General features: G+C 37.1%; 1 protein-coding gene across 1 annotated transcript; it reads right to left on the minus strand.

Annotated features, from left to right (window-relative positions):
• Nucleotides 1-11492: 11492 nt before the first annotated feature.
• LOC128245861 (D-galactoside-specific lectin-like) lies at nucleotides 11493-15933 on the minus strand. The gene is made up of 3 exons (XM_052964081.1): nucleotides 15740-15933; nucleotides 13326-13522; nucleotides 11493-11588 (listed from the first exon to the last, which is right to left on the minus strand). Exons 1-3 carry the CDS (start codon nucleotides 15855-15857, stop codon nucleotides 11493-11495), a joined length of 411 nt encoding a protein of 136 aa, XP_052820041.1. The 5' UTR covers nucleotides 15858-15933.
• Between the last annotated feature and the right edge of the window lie 567 nt (nucleotides 15934-16500).

Genomic DNA, 16500 nt, shown 5'->3' on the forward strand with positions numbered 1-16500 from the left:
TATAACATTTAATGTATATTTGTCCGTAGTTTATGCGTTAGAACAAAAATATCCTTTTTAATGAAAGACTGATGAGTGAAGTGAATAAAGACTATGTAAAGAATCATGTTAAATTTAAGCAATTAAAATTATTTCATAACACTTGTACTTAAACATGTTGAAAATCCTTCTTGGTCTCGTCTTGTACACTGGACCATGGGGTACAAGTAAAGCTCCGGTATCGGACTCAATCATGTCCCACCTCTTCAAATTTCAAGCGGGGTGCAGGCGCAAGGGATTTCATTTCATCTGTGAATATCAATAAATAAGACATGCTCAGTTTCTTCTGTACAGAACTTTGCAGCTTGACTCTCTTCATCCCAACATTCTACCCTTCCCTGCTTCCCTCCTTCCTAACCATGCTATTTAGTTATAAAATCACCCGCTGTTTCGTTTGAAACATATGAAGTATTACCTCTAAAACACAGCAATCGTTAAAAAGATATGTTGAAAAACATGTAGTGTACACTGTATGGTCATCCATGGTCTCAGCACCTCTCTCGATTCAATATCACAGTTTAATTTGCTCATGTGGATAGTCATGATATAGGTGATATTATCTCCAGATTTTTGTCACATTACTTGTCATAATGCCTGGCGCGCGAACAGTCGGTGGCCTTTTAACAATATTAACTGGGAGAGCTGGTAAGTTCAACACCAGCATATTTACACACCTTGATTTAATCAAAATTTTGATAATTAAATAAATCAAAATTGTCATCGCTGTATGCAATATAAATTGTCGTTCCGAGAATCTAGCAAAACATTGTTATAACATATAAGATTAAGCTCAAATTATGCCAATGTATAATTGTGTTTGTTTAAAAGTCTATCCCCGATGGCTAAAACTCGCTTGGTTCGAATTTCTCGTTGGCTCGAACTTGATGTAAAGGTAAAAAAAACTGAAGGTAGTTTTTCCCGCTTGGCTCGATTTTTCCGAGGCTCGAGGTATTTTCACCGGTTTCTGGGAGTTCGAGCCAAAGGGGTTCGACTGAATATGTCAAAATAAAACCAGTCGTGTTGTTGAGCATTTTACTGTAGCAGGCATTTTATTTGTTTCGTTGAGAGATCGCAATATAAGTCAGGCCTAAAAAATAAATATGTCTATTTCGGGTAACCCGACCCTACCTATAAAAATGCGCCGCCCCTAACTATTTTTTTTCCGTTTCTGAGCCAAAAAAATTTTCGTTAGCGAATAGAGCGTTACGAAGGGCGGATAATTGCAGATTTTAATCAGAATTATTGTTTTTATGATAAAACAAATTCATGCAATGACTGTAATGTAGGAAATACTGCCATGTGCAAGAAAACACTCTGAACTTACGACAGAGTTTGAAAAAAAATAATAAAAAAAATCCCGACCTACCCTACCTAGAAATTTTGGGAAGGTTACCCAAAACAAACAATTTTTTTTTGGCCTCACAGAGTGAGCATCCAAATCTAATTTTGATGACAAAGGTTTGTTGTCAAAAAGGTGAAATAAATTCCGATCTTACACTGATACCAGCATTTTTTTATTATTTTTAAAATGACAATTAATTGCAGTTTTTCAGAAAAGCGCACCGAATCGTACTCTACCGTAACGACAGTTTGGAAATGACGTCCATAAATTGTGTCCAAGATGATGTTTAATTTAGAAGTGAGAGCGGGTTTACATTTTAAACAGGTAAAAATATCAATATGATTTTTTCACTGTATGAAATAGTGAAATTACTTTTTCCATTGCATAAAACATGCCAATAATTTGTTTTTGAGATGCCGCACACTATCATTCCTATTAAAACAGGATAGGTTAATTAGATTGGTTACGTGCGAAAGAACCACCGCTGTTGGTCTAGTACATGCTTAAAAAAAAGTTTGAACTGAGAATGGCCGTGATTTTTAATACTTCTTTATCGGTCTACGTAGGAACAAACCACACACAACTGATGGGTGTGACTTCTTTTTAAGTATATTTTTCGTTTCTATAACAACGTAATATCACCGGTCTGTAAACTTCAACTTTAAAAGGCACACTAGCTACTTGTTTCGAGTGATAAGATGTTGAACAGTTTCTTGTGTTATCAGAAGAGATGACTATTCTCCCACCCCAGATAAGAAGATCCACACATTTTGCCATGCTGGAAATCCTTATCTTGCCCACGGGCAAAGATAAAGCAAGTAAGCTAGGAACTTTTAAAAATCTTGAACGTCTTTTTAGCTAAGGTGTTGTTATTTTGCACGACATCGCCTTGGACTACAACGACAATATGTTATATAACAATACTTCTACTTTTGACCAGACATTACAGCTACAATCATCCAATATACTACATTCATACATTTGCTAACAACAAATTTAATAGCATCAGTGGAACAAAAAAAACGCAAGGTTCATTCCGAAATTCATTATCAGCTTTTTCCCTCCCAGACCCGCCCCATGGTAACACCAACTCCTGGTGGTATTTGTTACGAAACTAATTATTGGATGACCTCCTGTGTACGAGCTTGTTTGCGAAGTCATCGAATTAGTGTCGTTCCAAACGAGGGTCGTCCCAAATCGTTGTAGACAATTGTTAATAAAACAAACAAAAATAAAAAGGGAGGAATCAGAAAATGTGGATTGTATTTATACATAGCAGCTGCAAATGAAACGTTTTCTGATTTTAGGTTTTAATTACATTGACACGCATTTATTGTACGATTTAAGCATGTCTTAACTTTGGAAAATAAAGTCGGGGTATTGCCATAGCCTAGGTTTCATTGCCGGCGTCGGCAGCATCATGATTATGCTTAAACATTAATCTTCGACATATCTCGAAACATATTAAACTACTAAAATGAAATTTCGTAGGCAATGATACAATGCGACATGAACAACACATCCCTTAACTCTCGCTTTATGTATGTCGAGTTATTTCCATTTGTCGACTTGAACAAACAGACGAGCGTTCGTGTTCGTTCCGAAGCGTTCTTGTTTCATTTAACTATAATATGTATTGTACATTATAAACGAATGTTTTTGCGACCTTTTTTATGTCGGCCTCCGACCAGCTTAATGTCTCGTCTGCTTTACCATCATGTACCTGTTTCCGCTTTTCATGTTTGAGTCCATCAGAGAAAGGTCTAACAGCATTGTTTTATATGAGTTAAATACGCGATATCATATAAAGCCATGTAAGATTTCAATGTGCCACCATTTCGGCAGAAATCATCATTTTATACTGCTTTAGTTTGAGCTGCTTTAGCCACTTTGTTTAGATGACAGCTTATATTTGTAACGCGTGGATCTTTGCGTTTTCGCCACATGGATATTTATTGCAATATGCCTAAATATATATGCCGTAATATTAACCATACATTATGGAATTATTAATACCTAAATTGATAAGTTTTCATCTGTTAACGCATAATTCCTTTTTTTGCACTAATAATTTAGTGTTCTAGTATAAGTTTCCAAGGAATAGTTTGAATTGTTTTTATACAACCCTCGTAAATATGATTACGGTTAACAGGGGCGTAGTTTAGCTGAAATGATGAGTAGGCAGGTTTACATCTGGCAACGGGGGCATGGTTGCTTGATTATATAATTGTTGGTGCATTTCCTATATATGGAGTATTTCCTCCCGGTAAATATATTCACATATACACCGATTTTCTTACATTTTACATTAGTACCTTCAATTTATATGCCTGACATTTTTATTTTTTCAATTGTTCTGAAAAATGTGAAGGCCGCGGCCAACATGGCTTATAGGAAGCTACGCCCCTGGTCGTAAAAAGCATATATAATTCAAACGGCGGAAATAAAACACACTGAGACCATTATAATTTCAAACTGAAAGAATTATTCATATCAAATCATTATGAATACGACAGGAAATAGTTCGTTGAATGGACAGAATGAAATAGAAAATAAAATAATGGATTCTTTTTCCAAATATTTTGGTATAATTTTAGGTGGAATTGTGATAATACTCAACGCTTTATTTACGACGTACTTGATCAGAGTTTTACGCCAATTACGAACAGGAAAACCGCTTTTCTTACAGATATTATTCATTGCCATAAATGACATTTTGTGCGGTGTCGGAATGCTAATGGTTGGAATAACCTACGTCCAGAACGTTTTAACTTCTACAATTTGTGGTAACTTGCTGGTATATTTATCAACAGTACTAATGACGTCTCACATTAACATTCTGTTGATATCCATTCAAAGATACATGTTCGCGAGAAATATTTCGAGTGTTCATCGGAGCTGGAAGTATAAATATACGCAAGCGTGTGGAGTGTTAACCATAGTACTGGGAATTGCACTTTTCGTCGTATTAAGATATATTGCCGGTGAACTTGAATTCATAGATGAAGGCATATGTGAACTTGAAACTAGTTTTACACCTGAAAATTCCCAACGTTTTAGAATTTTTGCCTTTATTGCATTTTCATCAACAATTTTCATCGCTGACGTACTATCTGTATGCACGCTTTGGAAAATAAACAGGAGGACACCTGCAGCAGAACTGACCATGACTTCTCAAAGTATTCAGACAGAAAGCAACTTATCTACGACTGTTGCTAGTTTATCTACGACAAGTGGCATTATATATACGACTAGCGGTACTGCATCTTCAAATCCATCTGCGACTAGCGGGATTTTGTCTACGATCGCATCTACTACTAGAGGCATTATATCTACGACTAGCGGTATTGCATCTTCAACTACACTTGCGACTAGCGTTATTTCACCTTCCACTAGCGGAATTATATCTACGACTTGCGGTATTACATCCACGACTCCACCAACGACTGGCGACATTGCATCTACGACAACACCGATGACTAGCGGCATTAGAGAGACCACTAGCGGGAAAACAAAAAGAGCCAGCAATACAATGGTTATGCTCTTGGTAAGCTACAACATAAGTCTCATTCCATTAATTGTAATGTCAACATTGCCTGCAGCGGGAGAAAACCCAGCTTTAGTTTTAAGGCGCCTTTCATTATCGCTGTTGCAGTTCAATGGTCTTATTAGTCCTGTTATCTGCTGCTGCAGGGTTCAGATACTTTCCAAAATGATTTTGGAAGACTTGAAATCGTTTAAACTTAGATGTTGCAATTGACTGCGCGTCGGGTCAGTTCCGACGAAACGTATGATTTGTTTGACTTTGATTCGTTCCAATAGCTCGCTCACGGCGATTCGTGTCATCGAACAGTGATTCTGTCCTTCAAGAAAAAAACACACATTTCTGTTCTGTAACGTGTAACTGTATAGAGAGAAAAACAGGTTATTAAGGTGGATTTGTAAAGATTATCTGACAAGGTGTGGGAATTACACAACAACTAGAATGTTATCTATTTATTGTTTTTTTATCATATTGTAGTCGCTTTACATATAATGAATTGATATCATATAGAGAATATTTTTTGTTTCAGTGTTAGTTCGTTATGTTTCTCAACGAGTGAACACCAAAATATTCACTTTTGGTTTCTATGAGGTAAAATATATTGCTTTCTTACACTTAAACACTTTTTTTATTATGTTCCGGAAATTTGAATTAAAAGTTATTTAATTACACTTTTTAGAAAAACAAACGCACCAGCTGTTTCTGTATGTGCTCGTAAAGTCATTTCGGAAATGACGTCGTTGAAATTATGTCCCAGCCCAGAGCGCGCTGATGTTTGATTTGGAATCGAGAGCGGGCTTAAATTGAAAAAGAAAACAGTTAAACAGTATGAAATTCATATTTATTTCACTGTTAAATCTCTATCAACCAGTGAATATCATAATGTTGCATATTATTGTAAGTTTGGGTACTTTTATCCATTCAGATGCCTTTACATTATTTGATGTTATTGTGTTGCCAATATTATGTTATGAAATATGGGGATTCAGATATTGTGATCCTATGGAGAACATTCATATCTTTGAATTGTTGCATATTGTTGCAAACTTAAAGTTGGGTGTGATGCTTGGTGATTCATTGTGTGCCGTTTCGTTTTATTGTATTGTCACCTCAAAAATCTGTAACAGAAAACGGATGAATTCATCAACACATCTCACATTCATAAAAATATCAAATAAAAAATACAATAATAAAGGGTATCGAGAATCAATGTTATAATAACAATTTCAAAAACAGTGCTTTACATAAATTAAAGTCGATAAAAAGTTGTTCAGTAATGTGGTCAGTTTATCTTTGTTTAATATTTACGAATACAGAAATAAATTACGTGTGGTATTATGTCTCCATCTTCTTATTGCCTACATCCCATGAAAGTGTATATATTTCGGACCCGGGTACCATATCCATTACCCGCGAAATCCTGGGTTCCATTTTATATCTTTTAAAGGCTCAAGTAAACCACGATAAATAATAGAATCCAAGCCGCCTGAATCAACAGCCAGAAGAAATAGTGAAGTTTGTTTTATATCGAATGGCACATGAATAGACGAATGACCGTCTCTGTTTAAATGTGGCATGTCGCAGTGATGGTGGATCGTTCAACATGAATAGACTAATGACCGTCTCTGTTTAAATGCGGCATGTCGCAGTGATGGTGGATCGTTCAACATGAATAGACGAATGACCGTCTCTGTTTAAATGCGGCATGTCGCAGTGATGGTGGATCGTTCAACATGAATAGACGAATGACCGTCTCTGTTTAAATGCGGCATGTCGCAGTGATGGTGGATCGTTCAACATGAATAGACTAATGATCGTCTCTGTTTAAATGTGGCATGTCGCAGTGATGGTGGATCGTTCAACATGAATAGACTAATGACCGTCTCTGTTTAAATGCGGCATGTCGCAGTGATGGTGGATCGTTCAACATGAATAGACTAATGACCGTCTCTGTTTAAATGCGGTATGTCGCAGTGATGGTGGATCGTTCAACATGAATAGACTAATGACCGTCTCTGTTTAATGCGGCATGTCGCAGTGATGGTGGATCGTTCAACATGAATAGACTAATGACCGTCTCTGTTTAAATGCGGCATGTCGCAGTGATGGTGGATCGTTCAACATGAATAGACTAATGACCGTCTCTGTTTAAATGCGACATGTCGCAGTGATGGTGGATCGTTCAACATGAATAGACTAATGACCGTCTCTGTTTAAATGCGGCATGTCGCAGTGATGGTGGATCGTTCAACATGAATAGACTAATGACCGTCTCTGTTTAAATGCGGCATGTCGCAGTGATGGTGGATCGTTCAACATGAATAGACGAATGACCGTCTCTGTTTAAATGCGGCATGTCGCAGTGATGGTGGATCGTTCAACATGAATAGACTAATGACCGTCTCTGTTTAAATGCGGTATGTCGCAGTGATGGTGGATCGTTCAACATGAATAGACTAATGACCGTCTCTGTTTAAATGCGGTATGTCGCAGTGATGGTGGATCGTTCAACATGAATAGACTAATGACCGTCTCTGTTTAAATGTGGCATGTCGCAGTGATGGTGGATCGTTCAACATGAATAGACTAATGACCGTCTCTGTTTAAATGTGGCATGTCGCAGTGATGGTGGATCGTTCAACATGAATAGACGAATGACCGTCTCTGTTTAAATGCGGCATGTCGCAGTGATGGTGGATCGTTCAACATGAATAGACTAATGACAGTCTCTGTTTAAATGCGGTATGTCGAAGTGATGGTGGATCGTTCAACATGAATAGACTAATGACCGTCTCTGTTTAAATGCGGTATGTCGCAGTGATGGTGGATCGTTCAACATGAATAGACTAATGACCGTCTCTGTTTAAATGTGGCATGTCTAGTGATGGTGGATCGTTCAACATGAATAGACGAATGACCGTCTCTGTTTAAATGCGGCATGTCGCAGTGATGGTGGATCGTTCAACATGAATAGACTAATGACCGTCTCTGTTTAAATGCGGCATGTCGCAGTGATGGTGGATCGTTCAACATGAATAGACTAATGACCGTCTCTGTTTAAATGCGGCATGTCGCAGTGATGGTGGATCGTTCAACATGAATAGACTAATGACCGTCTCTGTTTAAATGCGACATGCCGCAGTGATGGTGGATCGTTCAACATGAATAGACTAATGACCGTCTCTGTTTAAATGCGGCATGTCGCAGTGATGGTGGATCGTTCAACATGAATAGACTAATGACCGTCTCTGTTTAAATGCGGCATGTCGCAGTGATGGTGGATCGTTCAACATGAATAGACTAATGACCGTCTCTGTTTAATGCGGCATGTCGCAGTGATGGTGGATCGTTCAACATGAATAGACTAATGATCGTCTCTGTTTAAATGCGGCATGTCGCAGTGATGGTGGATCGTTCAACATGAATAGACTAATGACCGTCTCTGTTTAATTGTGGCATGTCGCAGTGATGGTGGATCGTTCAACATGAATAGACTAATGACCGTCTCTGTTTAAATGCGGCATGTCGCAGTGATGGTGGATCGTTCAACATGAATAGACTAATGACCGTCTCTGTTTAAATGCGGCATGTCGCAGTGATGGTGGATCGTTCAACATGAATAGACTAATGACCGTCTCTGTTTAAATGCGACATGTCGCAGTGATGGTGGATCGTTCAACATGAATAGACTAATGATCGTCTCTGTTTAAATGCGGCATGTCGCAGTGATGGTGGATCGTTCAACATGAATAGACTAATGACCGTCTCTGTTTAATTGTGGCATGTCGCAGTGATGGTGGATCGTTCAACATGAATAGACTAATGACCGTCTCTGTTTAATGCGGCATGTCGCAGTGATGGTGGATCGTTCAACATGAATAGACTAATGATCGTCTCTGTTTAAATGCGGTATGTCGCAGTGATGGTGGATCGTTCAACATGAATAGACTAATGACCGTCTCTGTTTAAATGCGGTATGTCGCAGTGATGGTGGATCGTTCAACATGAATAGACTAATGACAGTCTCTGTTTAAATGCGGTATGTCGCAGTGATGGTGGATCGTTCAACATGAATAGACTAATGACCGTCTCTGTTTAATTGTGGCATGTCGCAGTGATGGTGGATCGTTCAACATGAATAGACTAATGATCGTCTCTGTTTAAATGCGGCATGTCGCAGTGATGGTGGATCGTTCAACATGAATAGACAAATGACCGTCTCTGTTTAAATGCGGTATGTCGCAGTGATGGTGGATCGTTCAACATGAATAGACTAATGACCGTCTCTGTTCAACTGAGGTCTAGAACAAACATGGGGGATCGCCATGCGTGAATAAACGATTTGCCGTCACTGTTCATCTGAGGTTAGACACAAAGGTAGGCGATCGTTTTACATGAATAGACTAATGACCGTCTCTGTTCAACTGAGGTCAGTCGCAAAGGTGGGGTATCGTCATACATAAATAGACGAATGACCGTCTCTGTTCATCTTAGGTCAGTCACAAAGATGGGGGATCGTCATACATGAATAGACGAATGACCGTCTCTGGTTAATTGAGGTCAGCCACAAATGTGCGGTATCGTCATACATCAATAGACGAATGACCGTCTCTGTTTATCTTAAGTCAGCCACAAAGGTTCAACTGAGGTCTAGAACAAAGATGGGGTATCGTCATACATAAATAGACAAATGACCTCTCTGTTTAACTGAGGTCAGTCACAAAGGTGGGATATCGTAATACTTGAATAGACGACTGGCAGTGTCTGTTCAACTGAGGTCAGTCACAAGGATGGCGGGATCGTCATACATGAATAGACGAATGACCGTCTCTGTTCAACTGAGGTCAGTCACAAAGACGGGGTATCGTCATACATCTATAGACGAATGACCGTCTGTGTTCAACAGAGGTAAGTCACAAAAGTCGGGGATCGTCATACATGAATAGACGAATGACTATGTCATTTTTATACCAGTCATAATAGTGCTGTATAGAAAGGTTGTATAGACGTGATAATCATGACTTTGACACGTGCTGCTAGCGGATCCACCTGGGGGCGGGGGTGCATCCGGTGTCCTCCTTCGCCTTAAACCGTCCATGTTTACTTTTTATGTCTATATCGGATCAAACATGCAAAAATACGCTACATTAGCACCATTTTAGACTAGAATTGTAAACAATATCTGGAGTAGCCCATCCTCCCGCAAACAATTTAAACTATTTCAAATTCGGCTTATTAGGGAGGAGCGAATGTCAAAAGCTTGTGCTCCTTAGTAACTCCCCCTTTTACGTCAATGCCTGTATCCACCCCCGCGTGCTGTTATAATCCTGTTTAAATAAATTGAAACAAAGGCACCGTGTGGTGAAACAAGTTACAGAAATAACGATAGATTAACAGACGAGACTCTTAGCGGCGCACATCTCTGTTTGGTTACCTGTCAACCAAGAACCAATCTGTTTTTGTATCAATGAGTATGTGTGTTTACTGATGACCGGCTCTATGGTAACTAATACACCAAAAAGCACCAAGAGTATTAATGAAAACTGTTCATAAAGAGATATCAATTATTTTTCAATTAAGAAGTATTCATTTTGACAGTCTCACGTTATATATCTATATTTGCACGAGGTTCATAACCGCATATTATCTTAAATGAATAAACAAGAGTGGGAATGGGATATCGAGAATGGAATGATTGCCAGTAACATTGAACTTGCATTCAAAGTGAGTAAATAAATGAATGTTGATTTATTTATTTTCAAATGAGAGCCTCGACCTTCAACCTTCGTACCTCTGCCCGAATTTCTTGCTTTCCCACACATACACGTCTGCATTACGACAAACTATTTCTGCTGCTGCTACTGTTGCTGCTGTTGTTCTATTGTTTCCATCAATACATTGTTCTTTATACACATTGTACGTACACATTTCGGTTTGACTCTCCCCACACAGTCTGGCAAGGCTAACACAAATATGTTTCACTCAAATATCATTTATTTCAAACTATATACAATAAATTGTCACCCAACAAGACACTCAATGATGGATTTGTGTACCTTACAAGCACTTATGCATGTGGATTAATCAGGAAAATTTGTTTATGCAATGGCTCTTGTCCATTGAAAATAAAAGCAAGACAAATATTTATAAAATCACTTCAAAGGTAATCATACAAAGATATGACATGCGTTTGGCTACAAATTATACCCTATAGAAACTAATGGAAGTTTAAAAACTTATCCTGGTGAACAAACACATTTGAAATGTTTCTATAAGCATTCGGTTTTATATTTGTTCATATATCATCGGATTTAAATAACTTTAAAGGCAAAAATTACTGGTGCTTACTCAACTTAAGAAAAAGCAACTTTAAATTTTTAGTTTAATTTGCCATATGTCATTTAAGCATATTCGTTTGTACATTAAATTTATATTCTTAAAAATGAATGAAGACGAACAACAATTTAATATTGAATATCTCAATACTAGTTTTAAATCAATTTCATTCCCTGCCCAGTTACATTTTCACTGGTTTGTTATGTGATTTATAATCATGCTTTGGATGATTTATTCCCACAAACAGGCGAACTTTACTTCGATGTATTTGTACGTTCCAGGGCACGGATCTCCATACACTCTATTGTTTGCGGCCAAGTCGCATCGCTATTGATACAAAGAAAAACACTTTGATAGTATAATAAAATATTACCATTACAATACATTGATAGAATAATAACTATTGAAAGTATAATAATAGAATACTGTTGTAGTTCCAATTCCAGTATGTGTATACAATGTGATAAATAAAGTCATAAATGCTACATCGAACGGCAACATTTTGCTTCGAAAGAAGACTTAAAACAAAATAACTTCTCTTTCTTCACCATTTTCAATGAAATAAAGAGCAGTCTGTGCCGCTTAAAAGGCCCTGCTTTCGTTTTATTACGGACTTAGATTAGGTGATTAGTTTCCTCAAACACTTTCACAAACCTCTTTTCAAAATAATGTTTTGATTGTGCTCCATCAGGCGGCGGTTTTGAGAAGTGTTTTAGGAAACTACACTCTCATTCAAACTCTGGTAAAGAACCGAAGGTGGGGCTCTATGAGCATAGACTGCGCCATGTTTCTTTTTAAATAGTGGTAGTAAAGATATCTTTGTTTAAAGTCATCATCCGAAGCAAAATATTGCTTTTCAACGAAGCATCTTCGACGCAATTTCTCATGTGGTAAACATACACTGAGTTCATAAATAGTATCACGTCCATGTGTGCACTGGCGTTTTGATTTGAAAGTAAGAGCGGGATAAATTTTAAGTACTGTAACAGATATAAATTTGCTAATTTCAATGTTTGTAAGAGTGATATATCGTTTTTATTTTACTTATTAACCTCTAAAAAACCAGAAAGCATATAATACGTATTATTTCTTTTCTTAGTTGTGAGACTCACAGTCTAGAGTTAGTTACTGCTAGATTTCATATTTAAGAGTGATCTGTCACAGCTTAATGGTTGTCCAAAATTAGTTACTGCTAGACTTCATATTTAAGATTGATCTTTCACAGCTTAATGGTTGACCAAAGCTAGTTACTGCTAGGCTACATATTTAATAGTGACCTGTTACAGCTTAATGGTTGTCCAAAGTTAATTACTGCTAGACTGCATATTTAAGGGTTATCTGTCCACGCTTAACGGCTCTCCAGAGTAAGTTACTTCTACACTGAATATTTAAGGTTGATCTGTCTCAGTTAAACGGCTGTCCAAAGTTAATTACTGCTAGACTGCATATTTATAAGTGATCTGTCCAAGCTTAACAGCTATACAAATTCAATAACTGCTAGACCGCTCACTTGAGAATGATTCATCATAGCTTAATGGCTGTCCGGAGTTCTCATCGAGGTAAGATCAATATGGTCACAAACTAATAGAAAACAACATTATTCATACATGTTTTACTTTTTCTGCATGTGCTGTTAGTTCTGTAGCAAAAAGCCGATAAGTGTATTACTGAATTTACTAAAGTATGTTTTACTTACTATCTGTAAGTCACTGTTTCGTGGTTGTTAATAACGATAAATAAACTAATTCAGTTTAAATACATTTAAAACAAAAAGTACTAATAAAAAAGATACTCGACCATGGTAAACCAACGGGGTAACAATTATCCGAATGGTTTGAATCTTCTACATGTAATAGAAATGGTTTTGCGCGTAATTGTTGTTGATTTATACCTGATTCAATACAGCTTTTTATAAAGGAATATCATAACCATGCACAGTATTACCGAGTATTGCAATGTTTGACTAAGCAGGTGTTATTTTTCAATACAGAAATATTTAACCCCCTAAAATGGTAACGGAACACCATATGCAGGTAATATCAATACGGTTACAGACTAATATACCTGTTTATTGTTGCAAGCATTATATATGCTTGTGTAGGAGTCTGCTGCACGGCAGTTAGGGTTTGATGTTGGTCCAGGGGGACAGATAGTTCCGTTGTTTGTTCGTCCATAGTTGGCGTTGTACACGGATATCTTCTGGCCTGGGGAACACTGGATGTGACCTTTTAAACCCTCGCATATAATCGCATCTTCCGTGACTGATGTGGTAAAAAGAAAGCAACATTATTTATTCATGATTTTCCTTTTTTTACCTGCATGTGCTGCTAGTTTTGTAACAAAAAGCATAAGAGTGTATAAATACTGTTTGCACCTGAAATCTAATCAGTTATTACAAAAGAGCAAAAACGTCAGGCACGCATTGTTTGTGATGGTTTGTGCGTGCGTGCGTGCGTGCGGCGTGTGTGTGTGTGCGTGTGGCATGTGCGTTCGTGCATGTGTGTCTGTGTGCAGCAGAAGCTTTACTGATACAAAATGTTTGTAGAATATCTTAAATCTCCAGAATCCCTGATCAAACTCTAGGACAGCGTTTTATGCCTCTTAATTGACCTAAAATGTCAGTTAACCATTACGATTCTTTATTTAAATGACACCAGATGACTTTTAACCTCACATGACAATCATGAAAGGATCTCATCGAAGATGTGACGTCAAATTGTGCTAAGCTAAGCCCTTGTGACTGAATGTCGGTAAAAAATGGTAATTGAACTCCTTTCTGAACAGTGCATTACTCAGCCATTAGTGGTTGACCTGTGTCGGGGTCTTCTGATATTCGAAAGTATCACGTACAGTTTGAGTTTCCGTAAAAGGCTAGACCTTGTTTATTATTCCTCAAGTCATCGAGACCTCCGAAAAAGATGTTAAAGATTGACTGTTCCAGCTACCCTCAGAATGTCCAATCGACCATAACGAAGTTCTATGAAAATAGAGGCTTTAGCTTTTTGGCCACCTAGAAGCTAGATATGAATGGTGACCTAAACATCAATCATAGACATTATTCATATTGGCTTGATAAATAATATATTTATTTTACTGTCACCATGTGAATATTGGCTGCGTTTGGTGTATAAAGTGCCATGTAAATAATGGAAATTTATTTCATGCTTTTCCATATGGAGTTTCATCAGTTAAATAACAACAGTGAAAATATCAATGGATATTTTACCGCAAACCAAGGAGTGGGAAAGAACTTTAAGAACTACTTTTTAATTCATGTGTAGTTATTTCTCATTGATGAAGCCTAAACACATCACTTTTGAACCAGTAAATATTCCTAAATATGATAATTTGAAATAAAATGCATATGTTTAAAAGGGATATTTTTGGAAATAAACATAAATTACTGCTATTAAATCCAGAATCCGTTCCTCAAACCTTTTCTTGAACATAAAACTGAATGTTTGAACATTTTATTTGCTTTCTTACTAAACAAATTGCAGACAAAAACCGTTGCTCGACCATGTCCTCGATCTTTTATCATCTAGCAAATCCAAGTCATGCCTAAGAAAATGTCAAAAACAAAGCTTGGTATTTTATTCTTTTTCTGGAAATCGATGTTTCTTCAAACGAAACAGAGTAATCTCTGACAATGGAGCGGGAGGGGTAATTAAATAGCCAAAGTTTAAAAGCTGTTTTAAATCCATTCACAATTAGTTTTCTTCCACATTCGACCTTTCCACTTGTCATTTAGCAAATGGCGATTAGTGAAATTTGATTATGTGTTCGTGCTTTGTTCATTTTAAAAGAATGAAACAAGAAAGCCAACAGTAAAGGCAGAACCAGTCACGGACTAGCTAAAGTTGTATTTTATATCAAAATGGTCACTTGAGGTAACGTAACGTTTAAAAAAAGTTTGAATCAATTAACATCATATGTTCCATTTAAAAGTATTATTTGGTTTATTACAGCAATTAGGGATGAATTACATCCAATATATTTTTTTATTTAAAAGTAACATTTTGTCTGAGTTCTAGTAAAAAGCCAGTTAATTTCACAGTATCTTTACATATAGCTTAATATGGCAATAGTATAGTTTGTGTTGAGGTGAACTATTGTTCTCAACAGTACCGATTGGTTTTGCCCGCAATGTAAAACCTGAAGTTGAAAGTTTCTAACTAAATTGCTCTGCCCACTTGAACGTCAGGCTGAACGACTCTCGCGATAATTGCGTTCTCCGTGATATTGTAAATTCTGTTACCGTTTGCCTTGTTTAAGTATAATACACACTCTTGCATGACATAGACTACAAGTTTGATATATATCTCTTGATTTCGATCGATGCTTTAAACTTAACTAAAACTAAAGTGTACACAATACACTTTACTGAATTGCAAAACACCCAAAAAGTAGTTTTAATTCACACGAACTAGAACATGAAAATTTCGTAACCTTACTAATATCATTTTCCAAGAACTTACTATTTTTTAGATTTTCCAACTCATGTTGAATTGCTGTGAGCCGAAATTCAATCCTACTGGCCAATTCTGTAATTGTGTCAAGGCCTTGCTTTTGATTTGCTTTGAGTAGAGATTCCATCTTATTGGTCAATTCTGTAACTTTGTCAAGACCTTGGCTTACAGTATCTACTTTTGTTGCCAGTTCATCTACGTCGTTTCGCTCTTTGTTCAGTGCAGTGTGTAACTCCAAAATGTCAGTATTAGTTTTTGATTCAGTACCATGCAAGATACGTTTAATATCAACAACGTTAGATTGTAGATTCGCGCTTATCTTCTTTTCCAAAGTACCGATTTTGTTCTGTAAATCTGCTTGGTATTCCAACCTCGCCGAACCAATTAAGGCTTGTAGGTTTAACTTTTCTTTGGTGAAGGCACGAGACAAACCCAGTGTTCTCTGTTGAATATTCTTTTGAAGTTTTTGTTCAATTTTCTGAGAAATTTCTGGCAATTCGAAATCACTTTCCGACGACTTTGGATCCCCATACCTTTCTTCAAAGGCCTCAATCTTATCTTTATAAATATCAACAGTTATCTCAACACTTGTCAATCGACCAGAAAGAAACTTAAACACTTGATCAGCGGTATAAGAGAAACATGAAAGTGGGCATAGCACAAGTAACACAAAACAAAACGCAAAACACCGAACGGTTAAACAATCCATTCTACCTCTTTTACCAATAGAGACTAACTGTAGTCACACGAAACACATTCTACGCATTAAT

This window comes from Mya arenaria, chromosome 9 (assembly GCF_026914265.1).
Source record: "Mya arenaria isolate MELC-2E11 chromosome 9, ASM2691426v1".
Classification (NCBI taxonomy): domain Eukaryota; kingdom Metazoa; phylum Mollusca; class Bivalvia; order Myida; family Myidae; genus Mya; species Mya arenaria.

Coding starts and splice junctions, on each gene's coding strand:
- LOC128245861 (XM_052964081.1), bottom strand. CDS start 15,857: ATGGAATCTCTACTCAAAGCAAATCAAAAGCAAGGCCTTGACACAATT. Junction 13,523..15,739: donor GTTGGAAAATCTAAAAAATA/GTAAGTTCTTGG, acceptor TTACCACATCAG/TCACGGAAGATGCGATTATA. Junction 11,589..13,325: donor ATGCTTGCAACAATAAACAG/GTATATTAGTCT, acceptor TTGTATCAATAG/CGATGCGACTTGGCCGCAAA.